A 20,547-nucleotide genomic window follows, 5' to 3' on the forward strand; every position below is an offset into this window, starting at 1 on the left:
TTTGACTGTTTAAAATGCAATTTAAAAATTTAATAGCAAAGGTTGTCCACATTACATTATCTTTAAGGGATTCAAAGGCTCAGATTAGGTCAACCCTTAAAATCCCATAACTGATCAAATGCAATTTAAGCTGTTTCATAGGTTCATTAAGTATATACCAGGCTAATGGCCACTAGGGCATTTAAAAGCCTAGTCATGCAACCCAAAATAGTTGGGTCCTTACATACCATGGGGATTTATTAGAAAGCGTTATGTTAGCTAGGAATTTTCTAAAGGTTATGTGAAGGGTACATTAGTTTGGGCATAGCTACTACCTGCCTCTATCAGACACATAGTGGCCAGATCTGTGGTGAATTTCTGTTTTCCCATTCATTTGTCTAGGTTATGCTTAAATAGGGTTAGGGATGGATACTGCTTCACACAGATGGGAAGTCCTCATTCCACAGCATGCGGATCCCCTGAGACACGTATGTGTCTCACTATCATATCCTATTTATGTCGCAAGTATAAATGTCGCAAACATAATTCAAATCTTTGGATCTAGTAGTTCTGATGCTGTTTGTTTTGTGGATGTGCAAAATGTCCATCAGAGCTAGATCCAAAAATCTCTTGTATACCATGCACAGATCTCCTCTTAGTAACCTGTAGAATACTAAGTATAGACATAGGGCTTTAAGGCAATCTATACAGGACAACATGTTTATAGCCTGAATTCTCCTTGTAAGGAACCTTTGTGAACATTACACTGTTGGATATATCTGGTCAGGTACATGCCAAAAGGGGAATTAAACTCAATGATGGGTCTTATATGGGCCGACTAAAGTTGCAGTATGAGTCCCTTGAACCTGGACTTCATGTCCTTATTTATAAATTGGGTGATTCACATTATGACATTCTTACTACCTTGGCCACATGCTAGTCAAAGGCCAGATTACTATCTGCATATGTTCTTAGGTCCCTGACTAATGGGTCAGCACTTAGGGGTGTCTTATTGACGGAGTAATTAGCCTAGGTGGTCACTTTCCCAAAAGGCACTATAATGTACTTCTTAGCATTAAGTTTTAATCCGTGACTTTGGCACCAGTCATTTGTCTATGTTAGACCCTCGTGTAAGAGGGAATTTATGATAGCTCCCAACTTGCAGTCATCAGTAAACTTGTTCAGCCAAAGGCCCTTGACATTAGCCTTTACCTCTGAGAAGTAGATGATAAATAGGAGACATCCCAGCTCCTCACATTTACGTTCCCTCAGGACTAGCTACCTTATACATAATCTTTTGTATCCATTCCAACTATTTAATATCATCTCCTCCATATAAGCAAAACCAAACCCATACTCAAGGACTGGTGGAATTACATTTTTATATTACAAGGAATTAGAACAAGCATATATACTCCTTCCTTGATGGAACTGGATGTGAAATGAACTTCACAGTACAAAAGCACTTCCTAACAACTGGATTTGAATAACTGCTGACATTTAGCTCATTTGATACTTTAATTCTTGGCTGTTATATATTCTGAGACAATAAAATTATTTAGTGCATATGGACAGTTGTTATTCAATCGCCAAAATGGATGAAGACATTTACATTCATTGAGAGGTGTAACAATACTAGCAAACGTACCATCTGCAGATTTCAACACCCATCACGTAAGACTAGACAGCATCAATGACCTGAATACATACAACCAGAAAGAGCCCAGAGGACACCTCCCTGGATCTCCAAGTGCAGTGAAACAGCTCCTCTAACAGACAGTACTGATCATCTTCCCTGTAGAAAGTTAAAATCCACCTTACAAAATATGGATTTGTACTACATTTATTATTACATCATAGGGAACTGTATAAGATGTCAAGAAAGCCAATCATCCACCCATCCACACCATCACCTTTTTCCCATTTTTGCCCATGGGGTCAGGGTGTCACTTCAACAGTGACACTCATCAACCAATAATTTATCATCATAAGCCATGACCACATCAGTTTAGACAGAAACCATGATTGAAATACAAGCTCTACCATTTATAAACCATGACGGACAATGTCATGCCCTATGAAACTACATGTTGATTTATAAGCATCTGACCTATTACAAAGACAAACAAAGCTGCTACTAATGACTAATATCCAGCTGCTGTGGTCTGAGAGGTACTGAGTGCTATCTGTAAGTCTCATTAAACATCATTAAATTAGTGTCAACATTTCTGTGAACACAGCCAAAGTGTATACAAATAACCAGTCAGGGATAACCAGAAGGCTATATAGAGTGAAGGAATAACTTTTTTGCAGATACTGTCTTCTACAAAGCAAGGTTAACTAACAAATGCCATTTTTGAAATAGTTCTGCTACACTGCACCTAGCCTATGACATTTCTATAGTCGAGCTAAAACTTTAAATCAGGATTAAGTTTAAAAATCAGTGTCAATGTTAACCTGATATTTCACTAAATAACTTATTTTATGTTTTAATTTAGAACTAAGGTTTGCAAAATATTACAATTTCTTTGTTGTTATTGTTTTAAAAAATGATTTTGAGAGAAACAATACTAGTAGGCATTCCATAAGATGGGTTCAGGGTTTACAAATCTGTCAGTGCTGCATAGGGTACAAAGAATTACTCCACCTTTTTTCTGGTTACCGTGTTTCTAAGATAACTAATGTTGGCACTCTCGCTAATTGGGAACACTATACAGGGAAACTGTTCCATGTCAAATTTTTTGAACAGTTAATTCAAGTAAACACTAGACTCACAGTAAACTAACATAAAATGTATGCTCATTTGAATCCTCCATTAAGAACAGCACTGGCTACAAACAACAAAGTTTTTTTTTTTTTTTTTTTTTTTTAAATCTTCAAAAATAAAACTTTAAAATACTGAAAGTTACAAAAGATCGTCTGGTGTAACTTTTACTGAAAGCAAAGACAGCACTTAAAATGTCAGAATATTACACATTACTTCCCAAGGCACATCATACAAGAAAGCTTACACAAAGATGCTATTAATGGCTCACCACTTTTAAAAAGCCTCAATAAAACAGAAGTTTAAAAAAATTCCTTCAGCTATTAGCATGCTTCTATACAAACAATAAACTCTTAAGTTTTCAAAGGTATGAGTGATATTCCTAATGAACAAAATAAATCCTGTGTCAGCCATTACCGGAAAATGAAAAGGTTGTGGATCAAGTACCATTTAATGTGCTTTACTTTCAAGAATACATACATTTTTATTATTTTCCCCTTTCCCAATGCCTTCCAACAATCAAGCCTCTCTGAGACCATGCTGACTCACCTGTCATCACAATGGCAAGATCTGCTGCATAAGAATTATCAGACAAGGAGCCATTTCTGACCCTAACACCTCCCCTGGCATATGACATTCATGCCTGGAAAAGTGAAGGCTGGTTACATCTTTCCCTGTAAGCATGCTTGTTTCCACACATGCTCCACGAAGCTTCTGGGGAGATATGGCTTACTGGAGACAAAAGTATGTTTCTTGCCCAACACACCATTCCATGCAGCTCTCCCTCTTGAAGGTGCCTGTACTGCAGTGAGATGGGACCACTTCTATTCCCCTCCCTCCACCAGGATGAAATAGACGGGGCTGGACACCCACTGCCACCCTTCTTTAATGGCTTCCCCAGCACTCAGCACACCTGCTCTGCAGGGCAGGAATACAAACCCTTTTGATGTAAAAACATCCAGATACCTTTTTAATTTTATTAGCTTACTTCACTTAACGTCTGCATACATTTTACTATATGAATGCCAAATCAGTATGCTGTTATCACTTTTACTTTCTATAAAAAATGAGGTCAAAAGTTCCTTTGGGCTTCCTTTTACCTTGTGAAATGCTATTCTCCAGAATCCAGCAAACTTGCAGAAAACAATGTCAATAAACACTTGAAAAATACAAACTAAGTGTCAAGGGCTGAAAACAAACTAAGATAACATGCTACAACTGTATCAAAACATGGTCACCATTTCAAGATAATGTGATTTGAAGGACACATATGCTTCTACTGAAAAAAAAAATGCTACTCACAAAACATAATGGAAAATACGCTTCTCATTAATGGTTTATCAATGTTACTAATGTCTAGAGGTATTTTATATGTCAAGACACCAACATAAAGCTAAAGCAAGCAAATGAGCAGGCAATGTTATTTAGCAAGTTACTTACATGCACAGAGGCCATTGGGAGGGAGACGGCATGAAAAATGTACAGGGGTCATTCAGATACAGTTCATAGTACAACAATAAACAAAAAAAAAAGGCAGAAGATGCAAACAAACTTTATCATACTGTATTTTCAACAAGAGGCAAATAAACACATTAACAGTACAACATATTTTAAAATTAATCTGGATGTACTACAGTGCATTATTTCTACAATATTGGCTTGTGTAAGTAACAGACACAGAGTGGAAGTTTACTGCCATGCTCTCAAATGTCACTATTAACACCATCTGATCTGTTAATGGCATTATTTAGCAGTTCCTCTTCTTAATTAACAAGCATGCTTATCAAACAAATTCAGATTCACAGAGGAGCTAAATTTCATATTTTACAGTTAAAGGACCATTCCATGCCTCCCCTATGACTGAACACAGACTATCTTTGTGAAGCAGCATAACGCTATAAGCTTATCAGAGAAGAGGATCTTTGGAGACTGATGATGCCAAACGACATCTGACATAGCATTCAAATTACAGCAGCCATTTGTACTAACACTAGTGGTGGAACTTCTTAGGAAGACAGAATGGGAGAATAAATGCCACTCAGTTCATTTACTTCACCCAGCAACTACTACACTGGATGTGTGACTCCCTGACTGGGAAAGTCTGACAGAACAAACACATTAAGGACATGAGCTTTCACAGCACCATTTGTCTCTAAAGAATTCAGGACAAGACATTTTATTATTACAGTGCCCCCCTCTGGCATACATCTGGAGAAGGATGTGCAACAATTCGAACACAAAGACAGACTCCTCACAAAAAGGAGTAGACTCCTCACAAAAAGGAGTACAAGACCTAAAACATAAGTCCTATATGGACCACCTTAAAGCACTGTCACTGTGTTTAGTATTCTACAGCTGCTAAGAGGGTACTTGAGTCTGGCTTACAGGGCATCCTCTAACAGTATACTGACAGTCATCTGCAAGTCAAATGGTATCAGAAACACTAGCTCCAGGGATCCAGACATCTTCTGTAACTTAAACAGAATGGCTTGGAGAGGCAAGATCATCTCTCAGAGGTTACCACTATTCTGGAACAGACTCTCCTTCCATGTAAAACCAAGTTCATCTTTGTCACTATTCAAGTGTTCCCTGGGTCTATGGATGGGAATGAGGAAATTTACCCCAGGGCTGACCCTTGTATGTCTTATGGACACAGAGAGTACCTAAATGCTTTTCCTACAATATGGCCCCTATAAACACTCAAAGGTATTCCCTACAGATAATCACTACCTCACTCAGAACTACTCATTACTCTAAGGGCAGTAAATAAATATAGACCTTGGAACTAGGTATGGATAATTTTTAACTAATGGGGTTACTGGCTAAGCTTAAAATGGCTGGTAATGGCAGTCATCCTTGTATTCCCCTCTGAACCTATTAATCTAATACAGCTATTCTTGTAGCTACCATTCCTCTAGATAACCATATGACCAAAGCTATGTTTTAATTAACAGGCAGTAAACTTACCCTTGTTACTACTCTATGAGCCAGAAGAACTGGAACACATCCTCTTACGGCAAATGAGGCGACAACACTGGGGTAGGTAAGACAAACTATAGGGCACTGTAACTCTACAAAATATATTTAACAACTATGTCAGTTTCTATGTGGACATTTTCTTTTGTATTAATATATGAGCACAACACTGGGGAGGGAAAATGCAGACTTTATGGTAGCGTACAATACGTTATATGAGCTCCAATGGCTGCGACAGATACTGCTGCAACTTTCCTCATACCTGCATTGTGCTTTGCTAGATATTTGTCTTTATATTGCTTCTTCTTCTTTCCAAACCAGGTACAGCTTGCTTGCTGCTCCTGTTTAGTCTTCTCCATGGCTATACAAGCTACACGCCTAAAGGGAAAAAAACAAAAAGAAACGTATCAAAAGGAAAAATTCCAAAAGAGTAGGCACATTCTAAATTTCCAAGGCAGCTTTCAATAATGAGTCAACATGCAACATAAACTGGTGCTGCGTTACAAACCTGATATTTATGGTAGAGATGCCTGTCTTGTGCAGTGATCTCTTTTGGGCAACCTCAAAAGCCTCATTACTTTTTTAACAGACTAGGTCCTTTTATTAACAGATTAAAAAAATGAAGAAGAAGGAATACAGAGGAGTGAGGAAGAGGTTAGATGGCTCTGTGAATATCAATGATTAAGAGAAGGAGAAATAACAGAAGTACATAATTTTGAAATTATCAGTGAATTAAATCCTTCATATCACAAAGTTAAGTATACAAATCTTGCGAGAGAAGCCTAAGGAATGATCAAAAAAAGGATGACACACCAAAGAGTGCTGCCCATTGTACAGCTGTCTTGTCACATGAGACATGAAGCCTTTTAGATCTGGCACATAGAATAAAGCAATTAACAAAGGAAAGGTTCCTTCCATAGCTTACATCTAAAGTGCATATGCTGAGAAGATGGCACTTTGCAAATCCTGGACAGCAAAGGAGATAACATTCTTCTGCAGCAATCAAAACTAGAGCAAGGTCTGGTGAAAGAAACCGAAAACGTTTTCATATAACTGTCAGAATCTAAACCTCCACATCTTATTAATCCACAGAATGGCTGTGGTGCAGATATGCACCAGCTCAATGTCTCTTACCAGTTGGCCTAGGTGTAAAAAGTTGAAATAATCAAATGAGCTGTTTCACAAGCTGTACGGTCATAACAAAGACATACTAAACATCACACTTCACATGTACACGGCATGCTGTATCTATAAAATCAATTAACAATGCAATTTAGGATGAGACACAGAATATCTTGTTTGAGAAAAAAAATATTTTGAGTGAAGTTAACAAGTGACTAATGGGATACATACAGACATGTAAAAACATGAGAAATTAAAACAGTTAGCCTAAGGGACACGAGCTGCAGATAAGAAACCAGAATACTGAAAAAAAATCTAAATTAGTTCTCAGCAAGGTAGAAGATGAGATATGACTAGGAATTCAAAATATTAGGTGCAGAATTTTGGTCATTAAACAGAAGCAGCTCTCCCAGCACAGGATTTGCGTACAAAAAAATAGTACATTTTTTCAACATCTGATAATGTCAGAGTGCAAAATGCATGGTGTCTGATGGAAGGTAATGTAGCCAAAATATTTCCCCCAAGGTGTAGCAAATCTTAACTTGATTATAGGAGTAAAGGGGGATATAAATGTATGAAGAGGCCTGTCCCTCCCAAAAAAAATCTAATTTTTAAAATCTGCTTCAAACAGTTGCATTTACTCAGAAACAGAATATCTAAGATGTTCCCCATCTAGAGATCTGAGTTCTCCTAAGAAAGTAAGAGTGAAGGTAAAGGGAACAAAAGACAAGGTGACTAACAGATCCCTAACACAAAATACTTGATCTTGTTAGAAACAGTAAAGGTTTATTTACAAATAAGGTTGCAGCACAGTCAGATTTACTTCATTCAGAAGGAAGACATAAGGAGCGTTTTATGACTTATCTCTGCTGTAAAATAACTTCAAAGTAAGAGAAAAAGTAGCTAAAGCACTGTTGTCTACATGCCTCACATCTGGAAAATTCATACCCCACAATTCTTACATTAGTGAGATGTTTGACTTGAGAACTGTTAAGAAAAGTTCTGGTATTCACAGATGCAAGTTCTAACAATGTTCTAATGACAACCAGGAAAATCTGCTGATTATGTATTGAAAAGGCTCATTTCATTGTTCTGCACTCAAGGCTGGATTATGCACTACTTGCTGAAAACACTCATCTTGAAATATGATCCTGTGACTGGTCCCTACTCCTGGCCAGTAATCAAGGAGCCTCAGTCCTCACCACTGACAACAGTAAGAGACTGTCACAAAGAGCAAAGATGGATTCACACAGTATCTTCAGATGCAGCTCCCTGCATCAAGCACAATTTCCCTTAAGAGCATACTCCAGACCTGGGGATGGACACTCTCTCCAGACCCACACAAACCTCCACACTGACCACTTTGGAGCTCTGTCTCCCTGTTCCCAGTAGTTGACACACACACACATACTTAGATATTTGAGTTTCACACACACATACACACCTGGGAAAAGTTGGCAAAGATATACTAGCTATGCCCCTTTCTGCCCAGACTCTGAGGTAATCACGCTGCCACCAGTCAGCTACTCTAAGTCTCGTACAGAAGTACTCAATTACACTGTGTAAAATTAGTACTACTACAAATTGTAGGGTGTGACCAAATCAGCAAGGCTTTCAGGAGCAGCCACAATGTCACTAAAACAAGCACAAGTACTCTCAAGATGTTAAAAGTATTCTCTAAAGGACCAGCTACAATGAAAGGTATTAAAATATTTAATAATTAACAAAATAGAAAACAGGAGAATAATGAATACAATAAACAGAGCTTCGACCATAGATATATAAAAAATAATACAACTGGATAGTTTCTCACAGATACAGAAAACAATAATAAACTGTTCTAACTAAATGTCCCTGATTGACTAAAGAATTACAGTTCCCCGACTACTTACTAAAGCAAGGCAAGCTGACTTGTGCTGAGTGTCTTACAACAGCAAAAGCCAGATGATGTCTCTCTCTCTCTCTCTCTGTGAATGTGTGAGATACATATCCTGTCAGAAATCTTTCCTGTCAGGTTCCAAAGTGCTACTTTGACAGTTCCAAAGAAACCAGATGCTGGTTAGAGAATGACATCACCTCTGGTCACTTGACTCTGGTACAATACACACCCTGAGCTTTGCTAAGATCTGTGGCAGCATCTGAAAGCTATAATACAATTTCAAACTTTTCACCCTTCCAGGGTTCTCTGATAAACATACACATTTGATCAGTTACAACAATACAACCTAATATACATGCATACATTATTTCTGTCCAGCAGGATCTACTGTTGATGCATTGTTAACACAAGTAACTTTACAAATGTATTTTAACTCACACTTCTGTATAAATCACTGTGATAGCCAAATAACACAAAATTCTTTACAAAGCTCCAGCTAGCTATGCTGGCATATGTACACATGTACTGCCATACTATCCCTGGCACAGATGGCATTGCCTCATAACATCACAGATCCTAACACCAAACATTCTTAAAATAACCAGTCAGGGACAAGCACTACTACATTTTCTTTATTGGAAAAGGGGGACTACAAATAACATAATCAGCTCTAAGAAATTGTCATATTTGCAGCAGTTTCTCACTGGGAAAAGCAATTTTCAACAAAAAAGCCCTTTCGGCAGGATTCATACCTTGTCATTGAGTGGATGACTGTTTGATGAACAATGCTTCAGATAACTAATTTACTATGCAGGGAGATCAGAAACCCAGAGGAGAATTCATTGATATATGCACCCTAGTTGTATACAAACAAGTAAAACATCTTAAAGGGAGAATCAGCAGTGATTTAACAACCTTACTTCCAAAAAGGACATTTAAGAAAGACATAAAACTAGGGTCCAATATTAGTCCCTTTCTCTATCACTGAAGATCTTCCTGTTCATCTTCATTATCCCTAATAACTTAATACAGATTACTTAGTCTAATTAATGTCAATAAAGTCTTATCCTGGCAAGCATTCTATAGAATAAAACTTCCTTTATCAATTTTCGAACTGGTACTCAGTAAACTAAATGGCAGAAAAGCACCTCAAGAACCTGTTATGAATCACCAAGATATTAACAGCTCCTTTTCATCTGTTGGACTCATTTTTACAATATCAGACATGTAGCCTCCTTCAAATATCTAGCCCTCTTGGTTTGCCTAATGTTCCCCTTATCAGGCTACTAACTACATCTACTCGTTAACATTAAATAAACTCAGAACTGCACATACATTAACTAGAATTCTTACACTTAAAACACCTGTCATAGGTAAGAATATTCTAATTCCAGGTCTAGAATAGGTACTCCTCAGATTTGTCTTTCTTCCACTTCCACAAATCACATGATTTTCAGACTAACTGTAGGAAAAAATTCTCAACTTTCATAAAAAAAAAACTGTACTTTCTTTGTTGCCAAACTACGTTGCACTCAACACAGCACAATCCTACTATTCTATTCCATTACGCATGAATTTGTTTAACCAATGACTACCTCTTCAATGTTTGCTTTTAGAGCCCTCCACTCTGTATGGGCTCAGTAGTAATGATTATAGTGCCCAAGCTCATCTTCTTGTCATTTTCCCACAATCACTTCCTGATAAAGCTTTCTTCAGTATGGTCTTTCTTACTTAAAACTTTACTCCCCCCTGAAACAGAAAGCTAAATGATGTTATCCATTTCAGTATACAGCTCTTTTTCCTCAAATAGAGGAACAACAACAACTCTGTGGTATACAGGAATAAAGCCCTGACCATAACCCAAGTAATCAGAGTTTGAGTAGCAGTGTGGCTACCCAACTGGAATTGTCCAGGGAGGATGGAAAAGAAGCATAACATGGCTTGCCCATACTGCTGAAGGAAGTGGTAGTTCTCCACTTGGCTGGAGTCTTGCACATTAACACATGCCAATACCAGGAAGATGTGGGCTTGACAATTACTAGCAGTGAGGGTAGCCCTAAGGGAACATGTGTGGGAGTACACCTTCATCCTAGTGAAGGAACAGGTGATGAAGGTAGTCCCATCCACCACCAAAGGGTGGGGTTAGGGGCATAATAAAAACGTTTCCATCACTGCCTCTTGGCATGAAGTAAAATGCTGACTGGGTGAGGAAGGGACTGAGTAGTTCTGTTCAGGGGCATTGACTGTTCACATCGGGCCTGGGCCTGTGGGAAAAAAGCATTGTCGGAAAGGGCAAGATCTCCCCCTCCCAAAGCAAGCCTGTTGAGGATGGAGTGCTGGTGGAGGCACAAGCACCTCTCATGGCTGTTTAAGTGACAGTTAGCCTATGTTGTCTGGTCTCATCCCCATGGACACAAGAGATCCCATCATGAGGAAGTGAACAGGCCCAAGTCCTTCTGAGAGAGGCATGATGGTTAAAAGCTGGGGGTGGGGGTTAAAAGGCCATACAGAAAAACAGATCTGTTTTTCTTCAACTCTTTTAACAATGTTTCTAATCCAGAGACATTGGCTAAACCAGTTTGTAATTCTGCCTAATCATCATCTAAACACGACACTCTCCTTTTGTTTCAATACAGTTACATTTTGGGCTAAACCTCTGTTACTTTAAAGAAGAACCGCACCCACGGACTAAAAAAAAACATGTTTATTCCATCATGTCTTGATGTTTTCTACATTTTGACACCACTTTTGGACTCTATAGACTTTTTTTAATACTTTTTTTTTATATTTTTAAATGTAGTTCCAGAGTCTGCCCATATGAGGTCTGGCATCTTGATTTTTAAGTCTACCTTTAGGTATCCCACAATGCAGAGTTTGGCTTTAAAATATTACATCATAGCCCCTCATCACTTGTCAATGCAATGACTTTACATGGGTTTTCACAAATACCCTGCTTTTTTTAGTCAGTCAGGTTTAATTACCATTTCCTGCTTTTCAATGACTACTTAAAAGACAAACAGAACAGGCTAATCACACAGAACAGTAGTCTCAGTGTCTGTTACGTCTTTTTTCTTCTAAAGTAGTCAATTTCCATTCTTTTGTTATGCCCGAGTTGTAAACCTTAAACTTATCTCCCCCTAAACACCTCCGGTTCATATCTGCCAAAGTGACAAAGGTAATTTGAGCTGTTTGCTGCTGTGACTGATATCTCATAGCAGGAGACAAAGGTTATATACCGTTGCCTTGTACTATACATCAACTTACAGTGGGACACTTATTTTTGCTGCACCATAGCCTCCTTTTGTCCTCAAATGTCAATCCTTTCTACCTAAAAACTGGTAACACATTTTTTTGGCAAACCTTCCAAATTCATTTTTCAGGGATTCCTGAGAAAGCAAAATTCTTAAATAACTGTGTCACAAAGGTCATAAAAAATAAAACATTTTGTTTTTATATAGTACTGTGATACACTTAAAACAAGACTTCTGCATCAACTTGCATTTTCTAAACAGTAATGCAAGTGTAAACGATGACATTATTTTCAACACTGTTTGCCTGAGAAGTTAAGAGGGACAGGTCAAAGGTAAGATTAAAAAAAAAAACATGAGCATTCTGCAGAATCAGGGACATTTGAGATGTATTGTCTTGAGCCATTTATGGGGAGGGTCTCCAGAGTGACCAAGTCTCCTCCACTATGATGGTCTGAAAGTTAGACAGGCAAGATACATAAGGGCCCTTAAGCCTCAGCTTGCCCAGAAGAATACACTATTGTGTCTGCTCTGTGACCTTGCAAGGCAACCCTATTTGACAAGGACAGCAATGAGATGCAGGAAGGGAGGAGGACGAATGCCCACTGCAGTGAAGGAAAAGCCAGCTATTGGATGACATGAAAAGGCCTCACTCTAACATGAAGTATGCAAGTTACAGTGAATCAGTTCTAAGGGCAGCAACAGTAGAATGTGGATGCTTCCATGACATAATCTTTTATGGGAGCAATGACCAGAAAAATTGGTGACAATGAAATTCAGACCTGGTTTATGCCTAGGTAGAAACACACTTGAGTGTCTAGAGAACTTCCTTGCAAAGAATTTTCATTATAGGAGAATTCTGAGGAACTCAAGAGAGTCTGAATCTTTGTCCATCTCACTGAAGTCCCTCACTTTACCATCCTAAGAATCCAATGGGAGAGGAAGCCCCAAATCCTTTCATTCCACTGCCCAGATCACACCAGGAAAATGGGAGTGTGACAGCATGATTAGCACAAAAAAGGAATCAGGCTACAGATAATGTGGTTATTAAAGGGACTGCAGGCCAAAACTGGGTCAGCCTCAGGCATACAATCAAGCTCTCTGTGGGTGAAATCCCATAGCTACAACTCTATATTCTAGAAAGAGTTGAATAATTGCCCAATCTCTGAAGCCTGGCCTACAGATCCTGATGCAGGCTCACTATGGCATTCTCTCTAGAAAGGCAGATCCATTCAGATGGGTGGAGGGGGAAGTCCAATGAAAACAGAACTCTGGCATAAGCATACGTGATCAATGACTGGATGACTCTGGTAGCTACTCGCAACAATCAAGCTGGGCAGAGAGTGGACTAAGCTGATCAGTCAGAGGAAGGGCGGCACGAGAACTACAAGACACACACCCCCAGGATACAAGCTGAAGTGTACCTCTACTAGATCTCAATTCTCCTTAAGGTACAAAAGAAGCAGATGGGACATCAGTTACTTCTGACCAATTCTTGTTCTTGGAGACCAGGACGCGAAGAAGCTGAAGACAATGCAAACTTATCTGTAGGAGCACTAATCCTCAATCAATCCACCAAACAAAATTTCAGACAAACTCCAACCTACATGTTAGGTGTTGAGAAGGATTATCCTACTAGTTTCTACAAGAACGTCTATCCCCTATTCTACACAAATATGCCATAGAACATGGAAATGCAAGGATTTATCAATGGTAGTAGCAAGGATCAAGAACTGTACACAAAAAAGAACTGATATTTGGGGGATCACTGCATCTGTACTTTGGATGGTGGCATCAGTCTCCCCATTCAGAAACTTCTGGGAAAAGATAATAAATGCTTCCTGTAAGATAACCAAAATCCATGGCAGCCATCAAGGAGGGTCCCCGATGTTACAGGTTATATAAAAAAGGTAACCACCAGAAATATGCAAGTAGCACTAATGTACAACTATGTTTAGAACATTTACATTACAGACTGTATTGCATGACTTTTTAGCTTCAGTATTACTCCTATGCTGTTATACTATTTGTAAATGTCTTTGCTTTTATATATATATATATATATATATATATATATATATATATATATATATATATATAGACACATATATATATATTTCTATACACACACACACACACACACACACACACACACACACACACACACACACACGTTTATTAGTTTCTTTGAAACCTCGCCTGTGTATGTCTACTGACCTTGGCAATATGGTCTGAGTTGTGGCTGGAAAACAGTCCTCAGACCAGTTCACTTGTCTGGTTAGCAAACAGAACAAAATAAATAAATTAAAGTCATGTACCGACAGTGGCAATCCCCAAATCATCACAAGTTCTCCAAATCAAGAACAAGACTGTTTTGTATTGAAATAAAAACGGTGTTCTTCTGTAGTAGGTAAACCCCCCCCCAAAAAAAAAACACACATACATGTACACAAACACAAATGACAGCTCACTATCAAATTAGTGCCCCAAAGCAATACTCTGGTACAGGATATCTCTTGCCCCTGTAACTGTAACAGTGGTTATCACTGAGTAGCAATAGTCATTGCCCTACTGGCAGTCCTACTTAAGAACTCTTAACAATACTTTAAGTTCTACAGGATATCGCTTGCCCCTGTAATTGAAAAAAAGCACCTGGCCCTGAGTAGCACAAGTTGCCCCCTACTGGCAGCCCTCCTTTGAAACTCTGTTAATAGTACTGCAATATGTTAAAAGACATCTCTGCCTCTCTAAGACAATGTCAGTTGCTGAGTAGTGGTAGCCGTCTCCTCACTGGTAATCCACCTTGGAAACTCTGCTAACAATACTACATGTTGCTACAGGGCATTGCCTGGTCCTGTACTTGAGAAAGCAGCAGTTGGTCAGGATCAGTAGCTGCCTCCTACTGGAAGCTCTCCTTAGTGTCACGGTTAACAATACTGCAATGGACACACCACCAATGTTTATACCATGGTTCTGGCAGTGACTTAGCAGCATTGTATCAGTGTTTTTTCAACGGCTGAAAATGCCTAACTTTGTTCGATCTTATTGCTTAACTTGTTAGTTTGAAATGTATATGAAAAATCTGTAACTGTGTTGTAGTTCTGGTCCCTATTCTTTTGGGCACTGTACACTACATTATGGCTGTGTAGTCTGTGCTAATAATAAGTGGCTTTCTACTTGCTGTGCACACTTTTAGTTACAATATCCATTGTCTGTGTGCTTTTTTTCTTATCATCCACTTTCGTTAGTCAAGCCACTAACTCAAACACAGGACTCCCATCACAGATCAGATTTATATATGCACAAACTGACTGGCTCCTATTCAAGCAGGAGGCATGGCACACATCTCTCCCTTCAACCTCCAATTCCTCACCCCCCCATCCATTACTCTTATATTGCTTCTCTGAACTACAATTGCGTGACTCCTCTAAGGATATCGTCTGTAAAGGTAGATACAACAGAAATACATATGCACAAGAAATACACCTCCTGTTACAACTTTAACTCTGGCAGCTGATACTATATTAAACAAATGAAATTACTCAAAACCTTTCAACCAAATACTTCCCTTCATCTGTGTCTGCTGAACTTTATTTAACCTTATTTGACATGTCCTATACAAAAATATGAAAAAGGCTTACAAAAGCCACCTGTATACTTTTTACATTATAAACTCTCTCCTTTATACTGTGTCTGCAATGGGTCTATTTTAGCTTGTCAGATTTTGAAACTGTCAAAATTAACCATATGATCGATAATTTAAAATATCAAAAAACAACTACAGAAAACAGAGTTCTACAGAGATTATGGTACAGTGGAGATTGGGGAATGTGCCCTTTCCCCACTGTAGTGTGATTTGAGTTAGTACATATAGTTAGTAGGGGGAGTGGGGGGTGCAGGGTAGCTTGTCCCCCTGCAAAATGGTTGTTTCTTTTCTATAGTTGGTTGAAAACAGGAAAACACAAAAGCATGTGAATAAAATTACAGACACCTTAGAAAACAATTTGATCTGGTTCATTACTGAAACATTGTTTAGCTATATTAGCATTAACATATGAAAATATGTGTCCCTCAGAAAGGGCATTCATAGCATAAGGTTGCTGTTTAGCTTTACACTAGGAGAAGGTAGCGGACATATGTAGCACAGCTGGGATGCTGGGGCTAGGTGATATTACCTTTCTTGAAGGATTTACACATTGCTTGTTTATAGAAAGAGGCCTTTGGTTCTTTCCCGAAGTTGAAGGAGGAAAGGAAGTCACAAATTTGTTGAACATATGGAGTCTATGCAATACAACTGCCCACCAATCAGGATGCAATAATAACCCCAATATTGTAGCTATCACTGAAACTTGGCTAAAGTCTGATATCCTTGACTCTGAAGCAAACACACCCCTTTACATTTTTAGATAGGATCACATTACTAAAACAGCAGAGGTTTCAGTATCCCCATAGTCATATATTCAGTCAAAGGCCAAATATATATACTAACATGAAAAAAAGTATTCCTGATTGGTACTCTCAAGTGACATGAAGAGAACACTGAAGTCACTTAACTACCAGCTAAAATTAAAGACCATACGAAGCACTGGGTTCAGGGAAGGCATACTAAAGTGGCTCCAAAAGCATCTTCATAACAGAATTTTCCAAGCAGTACCTGATCAACAAATTTTTGATACAAGTTTCACTAGGTAGGAGTACAGTGATCCACACATGTTCCCACACACCCCTTGTGTGTTGCTATATACAAACTACTGTACCCTCTTTGCAAGTGACAGACTTACTCTAAAAACAGTTCAATTCTCCAGGGCTGTTGAAACAGGCTTCCAAAATTACAAAAATCAATTCAGGAACTTGTCTTATTTCAAACTTTTTACAATCAATCCACAAACACAGTAGTTATGCTACTGGTCAGTAAGAAAAAACTCAAAAACATAGATGCAATTATACATAATGACCCTTTGAATATTATATTCTTTTCAATCAATCAATCAATAAAAAGATCTTTGAATTTGCTTCAGTCGCAATCTACCTAGCAAAAACCATATGTAAACTGCAACCAGTTAAGGTACTCAGACAGCTAAACTGGACTATAACTTGTCTAATCTCTTATCTTTGAAACAAGGAAATATACAAACTATAACACACACTTCTCACAGCATCCTTTAATTTAATTAACACTAATCTTCTACAAAACATAATCAATAACATTTCAAAATGCATATGACTTGCAAATAACACATCTTCTTAGCTAGAGTGAACTGGCTTGCAGTGTTGGCCAGAGCAACAGCTCTTTACACAGTTGCTTTACCTTTAACTTTCTATACCTATACTAACTGACCCAATTAGCAAACTATTCTTAAAATCCATCTCTTATACTAACAAAAAAACTTAAGACTATCTACAGACAAAAAAAAGCATTTGCCATAAACTTCTCTGCTACTTGGAACAAGCTTAGAAACACAAAATGTTCAAAACTACTACACCTTCATGGAAAACTAATTACAATACCTGCAAGCTGAATACAGTTGCTCGTGTTAAAGGGACAGGTTCAAAACCTGCTAATCTACCATACTTTTCTGTCTCCGACATCACTGGATTAAAATTACCAACTAAAAATTATAAATTAACTTCCCTGTACTTGGTGCAGGATGGCTGTTGCTTACTATACATACTCATCTATGACAACATTTAAGCATGTTAACTGTAAAAGACAACAATGTTAAACATACATGTTCTTTCTCAACTATCATGTTTTGAAGGTAACTGTTAATCTCAGTCTTCTTTTTCCCCAAACGGCCTGTTGGGTCATGGCTGAAAAAGGCCTTTGGACCAGGTCAACTAAACACTAAACAAACTATAGACTGTCAACACTAGGAATTAATCCAAACTAACGCCAACTGTGGGTATACTTGACTATGGCCCAATCAATCAAAGTTTGATTAGCAGCTTGGGTGTTGGAAGGACAAGGGCAGGGAATGTGAGAATGTACAGCCAGCAAAGGGTCTCCAAAAATGAGGGGAGGGAGGTGGCCCGACTTACTTCACTGCTGATCTCATCAGGAGTGTTGAGGAATTGCAAGCATCATATGGCCTGGTGTGACTACACATTGCACCTAAGCACCAGGATGCATGCAGATTTGCAAGTTCTCACGTGGGACCTCCTAAGATAGAACTCTATGCAGAAGAGACAAGCTGTTATGGGGAGGGGATTTGTTATCTAGTAGGGGGCTGACACAAACATAGGATGATCCATTCCCTGCCAGCCATCTCTTGCCTTCTGCAGAAAGAATGGGCTCACAAGGGTTATGCTCTGATCAAGGTACAAACAGGGCTCTTAAGGAGGTCAGGCACTTACGCCTACAGGAAAAACAATGGGTTAACTGGATGCACAGAAGACAGTCTGATGATGGTTGTGTGAGGGAATAAAAACAATCTAAACTGGAAACGGTTTCCAATAAAACCTTCTCTTCCCATCCTCCTAATCAGTCTCCGCTCTTCACATTCCACACTGCCATCAGCTCTGACAGAGAAGGGGGGGGGGGTATATTACAGAGCTAGGTACATAAAAAGTATGGATTTAAAAATAACTTGTTCCATTAGCATCTACATTCTGTGTTAATATGTATAGGTTTAGTATACCTACAGTTTAGTCTAGTATCTGTTTTTCTACTCTTTGCTTAAACTGGATTGCTGCCAATAAAGTAATACATTATACACTGTAATGACTTCTACAGCCTGTATGTTAGTCTCTTCATTACACTTCACTGGTTTGAGCTCTGTAAATGATGCATTTCATTACCTGACTTTAAATTGCTATATATATTTTTATGAATCTTAACTTGTCTAAGAGTCTTGTCTGCCTCTGGGCCAGATCATGGTTGAAAAGGCTCTCCACAACCAGTTAATTTAACTGGCTTGCCAATATATAAATTAAATGAACAGTGAAACATTTTGCTGATTGATGTTTACTACTGCAGTTTATGATTATGTAAATTGAGTCTCTTAATGCTGAATGTTAAGGCACTAAGCCAAATTCTGAATGTTAACGTTTCAGAAGTTCTGTGCACCATGAGTAATCTCTTAAACTTCCTTATAACTGCAACATGGTTGAAAATTTTCACTTAAACCCATGGAATCTCCTGTATTCCTTGCATTCTAGAGCCTGCAGATAAGTGATTTTTGAGTACCTCACTCAACAGCACTGGGTGGAAAGACTGTTTAAACATTCTGAAATTGGGCATTTTTCATGAGGTTGAGTTTGGACAGCTCTAGAATAGATATCCATGGTCCATCCCTTTTGTTTACCTGGTTCAGTCTAGAAGAGATTAATACTCACCCTCCAGGGAACCTCCTTGATGGCTCATTGCATCCTTAGTTTATTTATTTACTTGTTTATATTTCTTTACTGGAGAAGTGCACTATCAAATATTGACCAATTTCGGGTTCAGTCCGAGTAATTGAATGAGGAGGGTTACTGCTAACTCCATTTGGACCACTCGGATAGGCAGAACCCTGATGAAAAGGGGGGGCAGAACCAGGTCCTATACCTTGAAGAGATGATGCCTTGGACCTTATCTGTAGAAATACTTTTTGACCAGCCATCCCTGAAAATATTTTGTTGGCCTCCAGGCTGAGGTGGAGGGAGGAAAAAATGGGCTGAATGGCACAGCTGAGAATAAGGGACAGTGAGTGGGAATCAGTTTCCTGTTGAGTCTCTCATGGTCAGGAGGCCTCTTCGGCATCTTGAATCACCCTTCTGTTTTTCAAATGCCCTTTTGTTTCTGGTTTCCTGGCCTCTGATTTGGCATTGCTCAAAAGGCCAGTGTTTTAAAGAGCAGTTTCAACAATATCTCAGAAGAGAAGGATATTTTACCATCACCACTGTCTTCCCTTTCTTTTCTAGTTCTTTAAAGATTTCATGGATTGGAAGGCCAAAAGAATAAGCTCTTGTTAAGGAGAGTACTAAGCACCTGTTCGTGGAAATCCTCTTGTGGTTACTGGATCCTCCAGCATGCACTTGTTCTGATTACAGGCCCCAGTGCTGCCTCCATGGAAGTAGTATTGGCCACGTCTAACCCACACTTGACTATTTGCTTTCCCGCTTTCTAAGCCAGGTAAGTCAGCCTAGAAATTTTTATCTTCAAGGTCTTTCCCTTAGGTTCTGCAGCTAAATCCTCTATCTGCTTAAAAATTTCACCCTAATACTTTGCATTATGAGTCTAGTAATTAATTGCCCTGAAAGCCAGGGTGTCAGACAAATGATCCTTTTAACCAAATCTATTCAAGATCTTAATTTTCCTATCACTAAGGGCTTGGTATGAATTTAGAACCCTTGACTGTATTCAAGGAGAGGACAGTGGGATCCACTACTAGGTTTTATCAAGATTGCTGCATCCTATACTAACCAGTCAGGTTTCATGGGGGACAGATGCTTACAAATCAGCAATAAGAAAGCTGCCAAAAGGTTGTCTTAAAACTACTGTTGGGACACCCATAGTCTCTTAATTTATCTAAGCCAAGAAGAATTAGATATCTCTTCATTAAGTTATATAACTTGCATGACTTGCACTTACAATATTC

At 38.6% G+C, this 20,547-nt stretch overlaps 1 protein-coding gene across 7 annotated transcripts in view; it reads right to left on the reverse strand.

Annotated features, from left to right (window-relative positions):
- The window catches only part of CASK (calcium/calmodulin dependent serine protein kinase), a 4,132,188-nt gene that overhangs the window by 261,640 nt on the left and 3,850,001 nt on the right, over positions 1-20,547 (reverse strand). For all 7 annotated transcript variants that reach the window (XM_044072334.1, XM_044072332.1, XM_044072333.1 and 4 more), the window contains one exon: positions 5,982-6,097. In XM_044072334.1, the coding sequence (XP_043928269.1) occupies positions 5,982-6,097 (116 nt within the window). The remainder of the gene's footprint in view (positions 1-5,981; positions 6,098-20,547) is intronic.

This window comes from Protopterus annectens, chromosome 5.part0, assembly GCF_019279795.1.
Source record: "Protopterus annectens isolate FY-2018-M chromosome 5.part0, PAN1.0, whole genome shotgun sequence".
Lineage (NCBI taxonomy): Eukaryota > Metazoa > Chordata > Ceratodontiformes > Protopteridae > Protopterus > Protopterus annectens.